We start from the raw sequence: 16,652 nt of genomic DNA, 5'->3' as shown, positions 1-16,652 counted from the left end.
CGTTATTTGAACATAACAAACTGGGTAGCTAATTCGTTATCTTGACAGCGAGTAACGAACTACCTGATTGGTTATCTTAATTATAACGAACCGTCTAGTTCTTATCGAGATCTTTGACTCTAGGTTCAAAGTCAAAATCAATAAAAACAAACGCAATCAACATATACTGAATCTGCAATTAAACCCTCGATTCTCCACGAAACATCACGATTTAGGTATCCTTGGATTCGCCTAACCGACGACGACAAACCCCAACCATTCAATCGTTCAAATACTACGTTTTATAGGGTGCGATTTATACACATATACATACGGCTTTTTCATACTAACAATTAATCTATCAAATTTTAATCAATTTCAGTAAGTTTAGCTTTGTTGGTTTCGTTTTTACCATACTAGCACAGATATATGATTTCTAGACTAATCCGAACCTAAACGAACAAGTTCTCGATATAAACGTAACGTAAACGAGTAGAACTACGAACACGAGGTGGTCTTTGATGTTTCTTTGGTTCGTCACGACGATCTAGAACCAACAAGCTCGGGTTCTCGTCTTCGGATCTTGGCTCGGGTTTTTGGATAATGTTTGTGTGTGTTTCTCAACGTGTAGGCTATGGTGTAGAGATAGATAATAATGGAAAGGATTAGGGTTTAAGGGGTATTTATACTCCCTTAAGCCCATGGACCTAAGGCCCATCTTTCATTTTTGGTCTATCTTTAATTCTATTAACCAAGCCTGATACCCCTAAAGCATTATTATTATATTATTATTAAATATTATTCTAGAATTTTCGGGATGTTACATCAGTATATCTAACATTAATTTATTTTAAATAATTTCAGTTTATGGCGGCCCAAACTGGTAGATTGGCTAATTGCATGGAAAAAGTATTTGATGGAGAGTAGTTTGATTATGTTTGTTTTGGTCATTACTAATGTATTTTAGTTATTAATTTTCTATCATTTTTTATTTTATGTAACTTAGACAATTTATGTAAATTATTTCATTTATATATGAATAACATTCTTTATTTTTTCTGTGTTAAAGTTTTTGAATCTTATCTTGAAAGTTTTAACAACTATTTATTGAACTTTCAAAAAATCGAACGTTTTTTATAATAATATTTACAATTATTTATTTTTGTTTTCAAAATTCAAAATTGACCATTATTGCAACAATCTTTTTTTAGTTTTTAGTAGTATTCAATCTCAAAAATCTTTCCATCTTTTATATTTTACCAAATAATTAGCATAAACGACGTATTTATATACCGAAAATTTTAAATAATTTACTTTTGATAATACTTGAAAGTTAATAAGTTTTGTATTAAAATCACATTAATTTATTTGACCAATTTTATATGTGGTGTATTACTTATTTCAGATGTATATTTAGAAAATCTTAGATATTTACTATAATTTGCTTATTTATTTTTAAAATATTCATTATATTTAATTTAATGATACATTCTAATCAATTATACATTAATTTATTTCTACTTTTAAGAACCGAATTTGACCACTCTTTTTTAGTTTTAATATTCTCCAATCTCAATAAACTTTATATCTTTTATGTTTGACCAATTTTTAATTAGGCATAAATGTCAAGAACGACCGATCCGTCTAAATTATTTTGGTAAAATTAAAAAATAAACTAATAAACTAAATAGATAATAAAACTTTCCATCATTTATATTTGACTAATTTTTCATTAGGCATAAATGTCAAGATTAATGTATAAAATTGAAAAAAGAATTATCTAATGAATTTATTTTTAAATAAGTTAATGATGCTAGAGTCTTGACAATAATTTCGTGATAATTAAAAAAAGTTAGTAGTATATTGTTTAGTTAGTAAACTTATAAAAAAATGAAAAGTTTTTAATAATATTATTTACATTTACTTATTTTTGTTTTTCAAAACCGAAATTAACTACTATTGCAACAATCTTTTGAAGTTTTTAATAGTTTTCAATGTCAAAAACTTTCCATCTTTTATATTTGACCAATTTTTAATTAGAATAAATGACAAATTTAATGAATACAGGAAATTTAAATAATTTACTTTTGATTATACTGAAAAGTTAATATGTGTTATATTAAATACACATAATTTTGACCAATTTAATATATTGTTAATTACTTATTTCAAATTTATATATAAAAAAACTAATATTCACATTTATGCTAAATAATCATCATCTTTAATTTTAATGATACATTCCAATCATTTACACATTCATTTATTTATGTTTTTAATAAACGAATTTGACAACTCTTTGGTAGTTTTTATAGTCTCCAATCTCAACAAAGTTTCCAACAATTTTAATTATGCGTAAATGTCCTATTAATGTATACAATTGAAAAAATAATTATATAATGAAATTGATTTTAAATAAAGTAATGACGTGAAAGAGTTTTAAACATAACTTACTTTAGATTACAGTCAATTTAACAAAATTATAATTAGGGAATGACTTCTATGTAATAAAATTAAAATTAACCGATTTAACTTTAATTATCTCTATATTATTTTAATTAGACTTAATTAGTGAAAGTAGTAGAATAAAAATTTATTACTTCAATTTAACTTAATACATTTAACTAAATGGTCTTTGAATTAGTTTAATTACAAAATAATTTATAATAAAATATATCTTTATTTATTTATTAATGTTTTAAATGAAACTATAATACTTTAAAAATGTTAGCTGTATATTTAATTGTAAGGCCCCGTTACCGGTAGCCCTACTTTCGTGTTGGATTTACTCATAAACGCAGTTCTAAATATCAGAGTTAATTAAAACATTCGCGGAATATAAAAGCTTCCATAAAACATTTCATAACAAAACACCTCTTGTCTTAAAACAACATCTTGTCTTTCAAAATAAACAAAACATTAAACTTAAACGTCTTGCGTCTTCCGATGCCAGCCCCTTATTCAGTGCCACGTGTCTCCTCACGCGAGCTGCCTCATCCTACTCACCTGCGTGCATACTAAAAGTCAGCTACGCTGAGTGAGTTCTAGCTAATCACATAATCATACAATACCTTCTTACATTTCATACTTAACCTCTTAACTTTCTTACATGCACACGTAAGTGCATATACTTTCATTCTTACCTACATACTTCCTTTACATACATAATCATACGTTTTAAAGAGCCTTTCGCCCTATAACCTCACAGATATTATAAGGGTCTGGTCCCTAACATCACAGATATTATAAGGGTCTGGTCCCTAACATCACAGATATTATTAGGGTCTGGTCCCTAACATTACAGATATTATTAGGGTCTGGTCCCTAACATCAAAGATATTATTAGGGTTTGGTCCCTTTGTTTCATGTAACTGTACCGTACCTGTTCATACATACTTTCCTTGACAATACGTGCAATCTCCGAAGAGTGTTCACGTACCATCATCATAACATACATACATTATGCATACATCATATATTCATACATACATCCTATCTTTCATCATACTTATCAATCATATCTTAACTACCACCTAACGGTACATGCAATATCCGAAGATCGTTCACGCACCGTCAAACAATCATCATACATAAATCATACAAGGCATACACTTACCACTTAAGATAAGTGTATTAACTATCACATTGAGTATGCACACAACCCCGAAAACATAACAAGGAAGTGGGGCTAGAAACTCACCTCAAGGCGGTTGCGTTCACCGTTTATGGTTATCCCCTTCTTTAGATGTGCGCGACTAACTGTATAATAATTATACGTATCAATAACTATCACCACACATATCGTCTTTCTAGTTTAATTATTACCCTCAACGAGCGGGGGTCCGGGGGCAGCACCCCTGGCAGCGGGGTTCTAGGGGCGGCAGCCCCTAGCGGGGTCCAAGGGGCAGAGCCCCTGGCTGGGGTTAAGCATTTTGAATCATTGAATAATATGCTACTTAAAAGTTCAAGGGTTTATTTGTAATTAAATCATTCTTTTCTAAGTCCAGGGACCATTCTGTCATTCTGTTAAACTTCTAATTTGTTACTTATCCTTAACGAACTGACTTACCATGACGAACTGGTTCTTGTAACGAATTGGAACCTTTAACGAACTGGACTCTTAACGAATCAGTCCATGTAGCGAACCAGTCCAAGTAGCGAATTGGACCTTCTAATTCGTTATCTACTTTAACGAACTGGTCATAACGAATCAAGGGTGATTCGTCACCCCTTTCCCTTAACAAATTGAACACGAACTGTAATCAGTTCGCTATGTTCCCATGGACGAACTTGTGACAATCGTCAATTTCAGGTTAACCTCGTTAACTCAACTCCGTTAATTCAAACTTTAAGATCGTTGAATCTATAACGCATACTTCATTACATTTAAACTAGGGTTTAAATGACGCTTAACACTTACTACATGTGTAGTAGTCTTTCGGGATTTGCACCGAAACGCAAACGATTGAGGAATAAACGAAGCACACTAAAACACTAATGATGTGATAACTATGTGTTAGGATTATGTGTTATATTATTGTCATGATTATGTGCAAGTTAGGATAGAATGTTCTAGAAAAACAACACTTGAAAGTAGAAGGACTAGAGTGTAACTTGTTTGTTTATAAATATATCACTAATAAACAAACCCTAACCTATTATTCTAAACCTACAACACCACCGATCGGCTCTCTCTCCCTCTCTTGACCCACGGCTGCCGTCCACCATCACACACATATACACATCAAATCAAGAGATTAATCCAAGAACTAGGTGCTAGGAAGGTATACTTGATCATCTCTTACCTCTTTGTTGTTTAATTTTGATGTTTGATGGGTTGTGTGAAAACCCTAAATTGGCCGATCTTGTATGTATGTGATTGTTATGATTCTTGTTAGTTGGATAATAGATTGTTAACAAGATTGATATTGATACATGATTGATTGTTGTTCTTGATTTGAATTAAAACACAAACCCTAATCTTGTATGTATGGTGTGATTGATATGCATGGATAGTAGTTATAGTGTCTAGAGGGTTATATGGATGCATGATAGTTCATAGATTGTTATTATGATGAGTTTTGATGTGAACAGATTCTGGACAGAACGTATATACGATGTTTAACTGACTGTAACGAAGTGTAAACGTGAAAATTGATTGAGATTGTGGGTACTGCAGTAAACTAGGTTGAGTCTAGTTTCTATGAAGTATAAATTCGTAATTTTTGGATAAGTGGAAGTATACTTTTATGATTTTACAAAAACGTGATGCAAAGCTGAGCTGTTAGACCTGCTGTTAGGTTATGTTGTAAATGTTATATCTCATGAACTACGAGACCAATTGGGTTGGTTCCACTTCTGGAGGTTGACTCACTGAGTTAGGAACCAAACCCAAGTGGTCTTGCATTTATTGGATTTTTCGTTTAACGGGAATTGCAAATAACATTCTGATGTGCATGAATCTGACTGATATAAGTTAGCTGTAATGTTTTGATCATTATGAACAATCTATATGGAATAAAAATAAGATAAAAGATGTTCTGGAAACCTAAGATATGTATGCTCCTGTGGTAATTTTTGGTAAATTAATTGAGACGTTATAATCGGTAAACTAGTGCAATCTTTCAAGTAGAAATTCTGTCATAACGAAACTAGCTGCTGAGTTGTATAGGAATGCATGAAATATGATAGTTTTTATATAATTGTTGTATTTTGACCAAAATACCCTTGCGGGGAATAGTTGCTAGTTGATTGCCATGAATTGACCAAATTGCCCTTATGGGGAATAATGGTTAGTTAGTCTTTGTTTGTTGACCAAAATGCCCCTACGGGAATAATTGCTAATAAGTATGTTATTAATACGTGACACGAAAGTAATTGCTCACTCATGTATCGTATCACAATTTTACTTGTTTAAGTCACACACGATTCACAAACGAAACACGAAACATGTTACGTGCATAGGTATTATGTGCCGAGTCTAGAGACTCGTTAAACATTCCGATACTTAGAAAATCTCTTTGTTATTTTAGAACGCTAGAGAGTTTTCTACGACGCGCATCACTCGGTGATCTAGATCGGATATTCTTCGCAAACAGTGAGTTCACTTACCCCACTCTTAAACTGTTTTCAAACGTTTTTCACTTGGGGGAGATAACATACTCCGATAAACATATTTTCTGAGATAAACGCATATGAAAGATTTTGTTATAAATTATATATCACTTGTAAAGGCTAAGCGGCATACGTAACATTTGAAGTCCCACACATCGGACCGGTTAATATTTGGAATAGCGAGTCACTTTTGGGTAGTACTACTGGGTTTGACAAACCCCACCCGACGCTAAGCTCAACTGGAGGTTGAGTGGGTGTAAATTTTGGCTAACACTTACCATGGTCTGGAGGACCTGGTGACGGGCACTTGATAAACAGTCAGCTTCGGTCGCGAACCACTTAGCGATACTTGTTGTATAGATTAGCTACCTATCGATATATAATTTGACATAACACTATCTGGTAATGCAAAACACTTAAACGCTGTAACGTGGTTACACACTTAAACGCTGTAACGTGGTTACACACTCAAACGCTGTAACGTGGTTACACACTCAAACGTCGTAACGGGGTTACGCAACATTTAAACGTCGTAACGAGGTTACGCAAAACGCTAAACGATTTATCTTATTTTACTTGTGAACTCACCAACCTTGTGTTGACACTTTTAGTATGTTATTCTCAGGTAGCCGAGGCGGGCGCGCGGTTTAGGAGCATGCATTAATGAAAACACTTTTATTCTGCAAACTTAATTTTAACAGTTACATTTGGTTTTAAGTCGTCCTGCGTGACGCAACTTTTGAATTAAGGTTTTACGCTTCCGCACTTACTTTCATTTAAACGTTTTTCTTTGGTTTGGTTATAACTAATGATTCCGATCCTGCCAGTTCACACCCTCTGACGGTAAAACTCCGTTAGTGGATTTTGAGGGTGTGACAGAACTAGCTAGCGAATCACCTTTAATTCGCTATATTCCTGTAGCGAACTAGGGTTAGGTCAGGAATGTTAGAACATTCCCTGACATTCCTCCTTAACCTCGTACCACTTTCCGGCGCCGTCATTGCCGGAAAGCCGCCAGAAAAGCGCGATTTCGCCGGAAAAACAGGTTTAGCTCGTTTTTCACCGTTTTTCGTCCCGTTCAATCCAGATCTAAGCTAGGGTGACTCCTAAGCTCATCATAGGTTCGGTTTATACCCGAATCCACCCGGATCTCGTGACTTAAACGGTTTAACGGTGTCGGCTCGTCGTTTCATGATTATATCTAACGGATTTAAGCTCAAACAATAAAATACTATCATTACCTCGGGTCGGTTCTCGGTTTCCTTCTTGATATCGGTTTAGAAAGAGATAACTAGAGATAGAATCTTAAGTGTGTGTTTTGGATGGTGTAAGGGATATGTGTAAATGAATTAAATAGAGGATTAAGGGTATATATATTTTTGATCATGGGCTTAAGCCCATGGTCTTTCCTTCATTCCTCCATAACCCAAGTCCATAACCCATATCCATTTACCTAACACAAGTCCATCTCGTATTCTATTCAACTAAACCGATAACGACCCGCTATAAAATAAACGAACTTTATTTTATTAATATAACCGAAAGTAGGATGTTACATTAATCAGGCTATTATGGTTTATTTTGTTTTTTAGATTGTGAAAAAACACGATTTTTTTTTTGTAAAATATCGAAGAAGTTAATAGCGGGCTAATATGATTATAACATGTTCATATCTTTATTTGGCTTTTTAATTTAGGTGTATAGTAAGTTTGTGTAAGTATTAACTTTTTATGTATACAGTCTAAATGTTTAATATTTTGGTTACAAACTTCTGTTAAATATTTTTGTTGGTTTAATATGTTAGTTATGAAATTTTATGGTTGCCTATATGTATATAGTTGTTTATATGTTTTCAACCCATGTGTAACATGGGCTACTATTCTAGAAATATATTGGTGGGTTAAATACTTTTACATAAATGAATTTCTGATCATCTATGTGGATTCAAGTTAGCTGATAGTCTTCATATCCAGTAGAGTAAGTTGTGTTATTGTTGTTTCCTGTGTAATATTTCTAGTTTTCATGTCTTTAATATATTTATGAACACCAAATATAAATAATTTACAATTGTCACTAAATTTAATAGTATTTGGTTTCCTAGTTTTCTAATTTTTTTGTTTTATGTTTTAAAATCATTCATTATGTAAGAAAAATTGAAACATCATGCTCTATAAAATTCTGTTTTTATATTTATGTTGTTCATCTTTTTCATATGCTAACCATATTATATTCTATTACAGATGTCTTCAAAATTAAAGAAAACGTAATTTTTGGTCAATCAACGCCTTCCAATAAAAAGATTTCAAACGGTTAGTTATTTTCATATTTTTTAGTCACCCTTTAAAATTTTTAAGTAGGTATTTTTTCTGTAAACATGCAGCTTCAACGCCAAGAGAACTACTTATTAACATTTTGAACGATTACATTTTATTTTAAACGCGTTAACACTATACTGTTTTAAAGTATAATTTTTTTATTAACTAAAATATAGTAAATGAAAATTATATGTTATTACCTAAAAATTAGGCACTTGTAACAGAAAATTATAAACGATTTTTAATATTTTTATTAGTAACTAAATTATACCTTTTTTGATAAACAAATCTTTAATAACATTGAATGTATGTTTAAATATTTCCTTTTTCTATTTTCTTTTTAGAATTGATACGAAACATAATTTCAGTTATCTATACTATTTTATTTTCTTAAAACCAATTAAAATATATGTTTTAATTAAGATGTGTATACGAATAAATTATGTTAATTAGAGGCGCAAAGATATTTCTGGTTATTTTTTACTTATATCTGGTTTACTCAATTTATATTGTTTCCATACTTGGCAACAAAATTAACAAATTTAGTTGTGCTCGATATAAAAAAATCATTTTTTTGGTTTTTAATTAAGATCATACCAATTATTTTTTTAGATTTTTAATTTGAACTAAAATTTTCAAAAACACATTATTCTAAATAAAATCAAAAAGACCAAAATTATTTTGACTCATAGATTGGTTCTAAAAGTCGATGTGCCAATAATGTTGCTAAGGAATATAAATCAGAAGAACGGTTTGTGTAATGGAACTAGGTTGCGAGTAATTAATTTGGGAAATGTGTTTAGTTGTAGTAAAGGTTATTTTAGGTACTAATACTGGTTATTGCACTTATATAATTCGTTGTGGTGTAACACCTTCAGATATGAAACTTTCATTTAAATTGAAGAGAATTTAGTTTTTTTTAGTTGCAGTCTGTTTTGCAATGACCATTAATAGAAGTCAAGGTCAATCTCTAGCAAAAGTTGACATATATCTCAGAGACTCGGTATTTACACATGGACAAATCTATGTGGCTTTATCAAAAGAGAAGAGTGGTATTAAAATTCTTATTAAAAAAGGAAGATAAATTTACAAATAAAGAATCAATATGGTTTATAAGAAAGTCTTTTTAATAGCTTATGAATACATTTTTAACTTTTGATTATGTTTTCAAAGAATGTAATTTGAATGTTATTTGGGCTTATCTTTGTATTTCACAGTCATTTTTTTTCGTACAAATATTATTTATAACTTAAAGTATGTTGTTGTCCTGAATAACATATAACAACTTATGTTGTTCTTTCAAATGACATGTGTTTGTTCGAAAATTTCAATATTTCCACCCATGTCATACACAGGTTAATAACATAGTTAAAATTAAAACGCTTATAAAATGTAAGTGTGCTAAAATAAGCATCTAATATTTATGATCATAATGAGTTACCTTGTTACCCATATAATAATATGATAATTTAATTTTCAAAATTTTAATTATTAAGTCAATAGAATATATTTTGAGCAAGAAAAATAGAGAAACTCATTTCAAATTTTGGAAGCAATAAATCAAATTAAACTCAAACAAAATTTATACAACAGAAATTTGTTAAATCAAATTATATTAAATAGTTAATTAAGTTGAAGTATACACAAAAGAAAAACAAAAGAAAAAAAAAACAAATATAACAAAAGCATGTCAAAACTGTGTCTGCCAAAGATGACTGACTGCAATAGTTTTAATTAAGCCAATGGTTGTCTATACTAGTCTTTTGAGAAACTCAGTTAAATGATCTTTTGAGAAACTCATATGACTCCTGTAAAATATGATACAATATTTTAGACATATAAAATCAAACAAATACGTACATTCAGATAAACAATTCTCTATAGGTTTTATCATTGTTAGCCTAAATGTGCGCAAAAAATAATCACATGGTTAGGTTCATTTTGTTCACTTAGACAATCCTTCCTGGCTATTTACAAACCCTTGGTGTCGCCCTTACAATAAATATATATTATTAAAGGTGAAAAGGTCAAAGAATAATAATAGAATTTAAGTTTAAATAATAATATCAAGAGAGAAAATAACAAACGTTTCACCATCAAACCAAGTAACTAAGAAACATAATGAAACACGAAAACATAATCCATTTAAAAAAAACGTATTCAAACGCCGATCGAATTCAATTTTTTTTATAATGGGAAAAAACAAAACCACCACCGAACCCTATAATCAGTTGACTTGAACTCTTTTTTACCCATCGCACATCCTGAACTGACCCTTATACCCATTTGACGTAATGTAGCTTGTCATTCCAATATAATCCACCAAAACTAAATAGAAACTTATGGACTCATAACTTGATTTCGATCCCTTATCTTAAAAAAATATGCATTGTACCTAGTGAAATCTTTGTCGCTTCCATTTAACTACTTGCACCAGTTACCGTGATCTGCAAAATTGGCTTTTACTAATACACATGTATTAAGATAATAAAAATGATATGTTTCAAATCTGTTGAAGATATTATAGGAGATCGAGCCCGCGATGCATATAACATATCTTCGATGATGTGAAATTGAATCTGCGATGTGAATTTGCAAGTTACATTGTTAGCAAAACAATATACCTTCACCTATAAACCAACCAAGTTGCAGTTTCTGTTATACTGCAAAAAATAAAAAATAAAAACAACCCAAGTGTTATGAAGGGTTGAAGGCACATGATGTTCGAAAATAATCCAATTTATATATATTAAAAGAAATCAAATTCAATCATTCAGTAATGTTAGATTCCAAGTTGCAATTTCACTATATAAATTAAAAATATTCATTTTATGGGGAAAAATATCTAACTTGTAGTAATTTCATCCGGAAGAAGCCAATCACAATTACTCGATTAAACCCCAAACCCTAAAACATTAAAAACCCACAGTCCATTTTAGAGCACTAAATGAACTTGTAGCAATATCCAACTTCTCCATTTTAGAACTCTAAATCATTTAAAACCTACTATTGATTAAACTTAAATCGATGATAATATTGATTATACAACAATAGAATAAATCGTATATTACTTAGATATGATAATACCTGAAATATGTGTGAGATTTCACATCGCATTAAAACACAATAAGAATGAATAAATGAATAGATGTAGCATTGATTGTAGAAACTATGTGACGATTGAATGGTGGAAGATGATGGAGTGTATCAGATGGAATAGCGAGGAGTGGTTAAGGTTTTGTGTAAATTAATTTTGAAATTGTTCTTCCAATTGAAACGGGTGAAGAGAATGTATATCAGTTTCAACATTGGAATTTTTTTATTTTTTATTTATTATAATAGATAGAAACTCTATGGATTAATGATATTTTTGGGAAATAGTCATTTGAACCAATAAAAAGGTGTTAATAGTCTAAGTAGACGTGTTCCTAATTAATTGAATTATTTAATTTGAAAGAAATTAAAGAAGTGATTGCTATATATGGAAGCAATAGGGTTATACCAATAAGAAGAGGTCATGTGTCCGTAAATTATATTGTTTTAATAGTATACGTAGATAAAATACATCTTAAAATATAGCACCACAAAAATATATGTTGAATTATATAAAAATTTACCGCTTGGCACCAAAATCCATTCAACTAGGACATTTTAGGCCTCATTGCCTCCCATTTTGAACGATGTTGAAGAATATTTCGAGCGCCGCCCATAAGTGAAGTTTAATGCTTAACGACCTTATTCCATAACCTTTCTTTCTTTTGTTTATTTCTGACTACTTTATCTTCGAAGCAATGGCACCATGATTTAGCTAAAGCTACTTCTTCGGGTTTTGTCCAATTGACCTTAGTGTTATGTCCTTCGAATCGTGCTTTGTTGCCTTTTCAACTTTATTTTGGACTTCTTCTATAACTTGCATTTCGTCATCATCATCCAATTTTTTTTCTACAAAGTGCAAGTGGGGTTTGTATTTGTTAGATGTTTATAACGCTTTCTTACACATACACAGCAGGGTGTTCTTCGGGTTATTTATTCGGGTTTTGGTTGTTCGGGTCGGGTTATTCGGGTTTGAGCTCAAAACAAACTGACCCAAGAACCGACCCAAATAAGTTCGGTTTGTTCGGGTTTCGGGTTAAACGGGTCGGGTATATTCGGTTTAACAAATTAAAAAAATTTATCACTTTTAACAATATCATAAATAAAAAAAGCACATTCCAAGCCGTTATAAAACCATAATATACAATCATATTCAACAATAACATATAGTATTTAGCAAAATATGAAATTTATCATTCAAGTATGCATTAGAAGGAATGGAGTGTTGTGGCCTGTGGATCGATACTTGTGTAAATTAAAGAAACATGCTCAATACATATTAGTTTAAATACTATATTATTTAAGTTATGAATTGAAAATACATTCTTAACATGCTTTATGACAATTAATGCAATAAGATCCAATGTGATAGATCCAATATTAATTGGAGTCATGAGAACAGCCGGACAAGAATACATAATGTCACTCTGTTACTTCACCGCTAAACTACCCTACAAAAATTAGGGATACATGCATCGGTGTATTATACTTCGGGTTATTCGGGTCAACAAGAATTTGGGCGTTTCAACCCAAATACTCACCCGGATATTTTATCTCGGGTTTGGGTTAGGAGTTTATTCGGTCCGGGTGAATTCGAGTCGGGTTATTCTGGTCTCAGGTTACTTCGGTTCGGGTACAATTAAAAAACACACCCCTAATACATATTGATTTGTATGAGAATATTTACATTAAGTTGTCCATTCTCACGTTCATTCCATTACCCATACCAAACAGACCGTTAAACTTTTTCCAATTTGATTAAAAGTAAATAAAAGGAATATCAATCAATGTATATAAATTTTGGGTTGGGATTATTGATGAAGGCCCAAGTATTGACGAACAAGCCATGTTATATTTGGAGGCCCATGATCGTGTCTCCAAAGGTGGCCCACGAAAACGGGCATAACTTGGCCCACGAAGCTCCGTTTTAGGCCTATTACCAGTCAAATCAAAGCTTGAGACGAGGAGCCCATTGTGGCAAATGCCTACAAAGGTTTGCCCCTGTCCAAAGCCCAAAAACGCCTCCTAAATGAAGTTTTGGGCCTTTTTATCTTTTTTCAGTACTTTTTATCTTTTTGTTTTTGGTTTTGTGTTTGGCCCATGGCCCATTTTAGTCCCATTTCGTATTTGGAAGTCTTTTTATATGCATGTGATGTAATTCCAAAAGTTAGACTTGAATATTAATAAATTTCGTTTTTCTCTTCATTTTCCCTAGACCTTTGGGTGGGATTTGGGAGTTCTGAAGTTCATCACGGGTATTCACTGAATCAACATGATTCAATCTTCGTTTTGTTTATACCGTTGCATCAGTTGCCATCAGAGCCAAATTCCTGGCCTGAAAATGGCTCCAAGGTGACAACAGAGACCGCTTGATGAGGTTTACGAAAGAGAGTTGGAACAACGGTTTATGGCGCGGGTGGAGCAACGATTGGATCAAGTGGTCGATCAACTCACTGATCGAATGGCTGACTTGATGAATCATAGAAGACAGGTCCCTGAAACAGGGAGGGGCGTGACTTCGATAATCCATTTTTTGGTCATGATGGTTCGTCTTCCGAAGAGGGGTACGAGAGGGGACCAAGGCAAGAACCTGGTGATGGCAACCGGCGTTGGGATGCTGGGATCCGAACTGATATCCCAGAATTTGATGGGACTATTTTGGATCCGGAAGGGTTCATTGATTGGTTGGTTATTGTAGAAGAGGTGTTTGAGTTCCGAGAGGTCCCTGAAAAATAAGCGGGTCTCTTTGATCGCTACCAGGCTACGTGGGAGGGCGTCAGCATGGTGGCAACAGTTGAAGATGACACGAAATAGACTCGGGAAGTCGCGGATCGTGACATGGGCCAAGATGATAAAGTGTTTGCGGGACACTTTTTTACCTCACAACTTTCAACGGTTGATGTATCAGCGTTTGCAGAATTTGAAACAGGGATCCAGGTCGGTTGATGAATATATGACCGAGTTTTATCATTTGATTTCTTGTAATGATATTCAAGAAACCGATGAACAAATCATTGCTCGGTATATTAGAGGTTTAAGGGTTCAGATCATGGACTCTGTAATTCTTTTTGATCCGTTAACAGTCGCCGAGGCATACTAAAGGGCCTTGGCTTTTGAAAAACAAAACCGTCGGGTGGGCGGTTTGTATTCACCAGCCACTGCCGGAGGAAATTCGGGGTCGGGTAGTGGAGGACCTCGTTTCGTGCCTAGTCCACAGAGGTGGGGGGCCAACAACACTGGGTCGACTTCTAAGGGGGCTAGTAGTAGCGAGGTGAAGTGTTTCAAATGTGGTGAGATGGGTCATCAGCAAGTTGACTGTAAACAGGCGGGTAAGAGGCATTTGCTTGTTGAATCAGAAGATGAACAGTATGAAGAATATGAAAGGGCCCTAGAGTATGATGAAGAACCCGAGTACGAGGAGAAGTTTGTGACCGGTGATGTGGGGTTGAATTTGGTGGTTAGGCGTTCTTGTTATACACCAAAGGCTGATGGAGACGGATGGCTTAAACATAATATCTTTCACTCCACATGTACCATTTTGGGGAAGGTTTGCACGTCTTTTATCGATTCTGGAAGTTATGACAATCTGATTTCTGAAGAGGCAGTCCAAATGTTGGCCATGAAGACGGAGAGTCACTACAAGCCTTACAAGCTTCAGTGGCTTAAAAAGGGGGGAGAGGTCACGGTCTCTAAAAAGGCCCTTGTTTCTTTTTCTGTTGGGACAACATACAAAGATGACGTTGTGTGTGATGTGGTTCCTATAGATGCGTGTCACTTGTTGTTGGGTAGACCATGGGAGTATGATCGAAGTATAGAACATGATGGACGGTCAAATACTTATAGCTTCATGTTTAGTGGAGTAAAGATAACGCTTGTTCCAAGGAAGCCCAAGCAGCTAGCCACAAAGCAGTCGGGTAACCTGTTGACTATTAGTCAGTTTGAAGATGAGTTGGTGGAGGCAGACAATGTGCTTGTTTTGATTCCTTTACTTGAGGAATTTTCTGATGTTTTCCCTGATGACTTGCCGGATGGGCTGCCACCTTTGCGTGACATCCAACATCATATTGATTTGGAGCCTGGTTCACAATTTCCCAATAGGCCACATTACAGGATGAGCCTGAGAGAGGATGAAGAGTTGCATAGACATGTTGAGGAGTTGATTTCTAAGGGTCATGTTCGTGAAAGTATGAGCCCTTGTGCTGTTCCTGCTTTGTTAACTCTGAAGAAGGATGGTACCTAGAGGATGTGTGTCGATAGTCGAGCCATCAACAAGATTACTGTGAGGTACATGTTTCCTATTCCTCGACTTGATGATTTGCTTGACCAGATTAGTGGTGCCATTGTTTTCACAAAGTTGGATTTGAAGAGTGGTTATTATCAGATTCGCCTTAGACCTGGGGATGAGTGAAACACAGCCTTCAAGATTCGTGAAGGGTTGTATGAGTGGTTGGTGATGCTTTTTGGTTTATCAAACGCGCCTAGTACTTTTATGCGTGTGATGAATCAGTTACTCAGGCCTTTTATTGCGATGTTTATGGTGGTATATTTTGATGATATTTTTATTTATAGCGCTTCTTTCAGTGAGCATGTCATGCATGTCAAGAAGGTTTTGGTCTTGCTTCGGAGAGACAGTTTTTATGCAGCAACTAAGAAATGTGTGTTCATGACCCCTAATGTTTTGTTCTTAGGGTATGTTATTTCAGGTGATGGGATACAGGTGGATGAATCTAAAGTTGAAGCTGTTCAAAACTGGCCAACTCCTACCACCATTACTGAAGTCCGCAGTTTTCATGGGCTTGCTTCATTTTATAAGCGGTTCATTCCACACTTCAGTTCCATTATGGCCCCTATGACAGATTGCATGAAGGGAAAGACGTTTGTATCGACAGAGGGAGCAGAGTTAGCTTTTCTGGTTATCAAGGAAAAACTCACTACCACACCGATTCTGGTATTGCCTAACTTTTCACAATTTTTTGAACTTCATACTGATGCCTCGAATGTTGGGATTGGCAGGGTCCTCAGTCAAGGGGGTCGACCAATTGCTTATTTGAGTGAGAAGTTAACAGGGGAAAAATTGAGATATAGTACTTATGACCTAGAGTTTTATGCAGTGGTCCAAGTTGTAAAGCATTGGTGTCACTATTTGTTTCA

The 16,652-nt window shown here is 33.7% G+C and overlaps 1 protein-coding gene across 1 annotated transcript; it reads left to right on the top strand.

Annotated features, from left to right (window-relative positions):
• Positions 1–14,796: 14,796 nt before the first annotated feature.
• LOC143581663 (uncharacterized) lies at positions 14,797–15,741 on the top strand. The gene has a single exon (XM_077064400.1). It carries the CDS (start codon positions 14,797–14,799, stop codon positions 15,739–15,741), a length of 945 nt encoding a protein of 314 aa, XP_076920515.1.
• Positions 15,742–16,652: the final 911 nt, after the last annotated feature.

The sequence above is a fragment of the Bidens hawaiensis genome, unplaced genomic scaffold (genome assembly GCF_021521415.1).
Source record: "Bidens hawaiensis isolate Kalapana, Puna unplaced genomic scaffold, B.hawaiensis_p1.1 tig00031134_1, whole genome shotgun sequence".
NCBI lineage: Eukaryota > Viridiplantae > Streptophyta > Magnoliopsida > Asterales > Asteraceae > Bidens > Bidens hawaiensis.
The sequence above is the reverse complement of the archived record's forward strand: the minus strand, read 5'-3'. Positions and strand labels throughout refer to the sequence as shown.

What these genes read in the sequence shown, in the direction of transcription:
- LOC143581663 (XM_077064400.1), top strand. Translation starts at nt 14,797, where the DNA reads ATGGGTCATCAGCAAGTTGACTGTAAACAGGCGGGTAAGAGGCATTTG.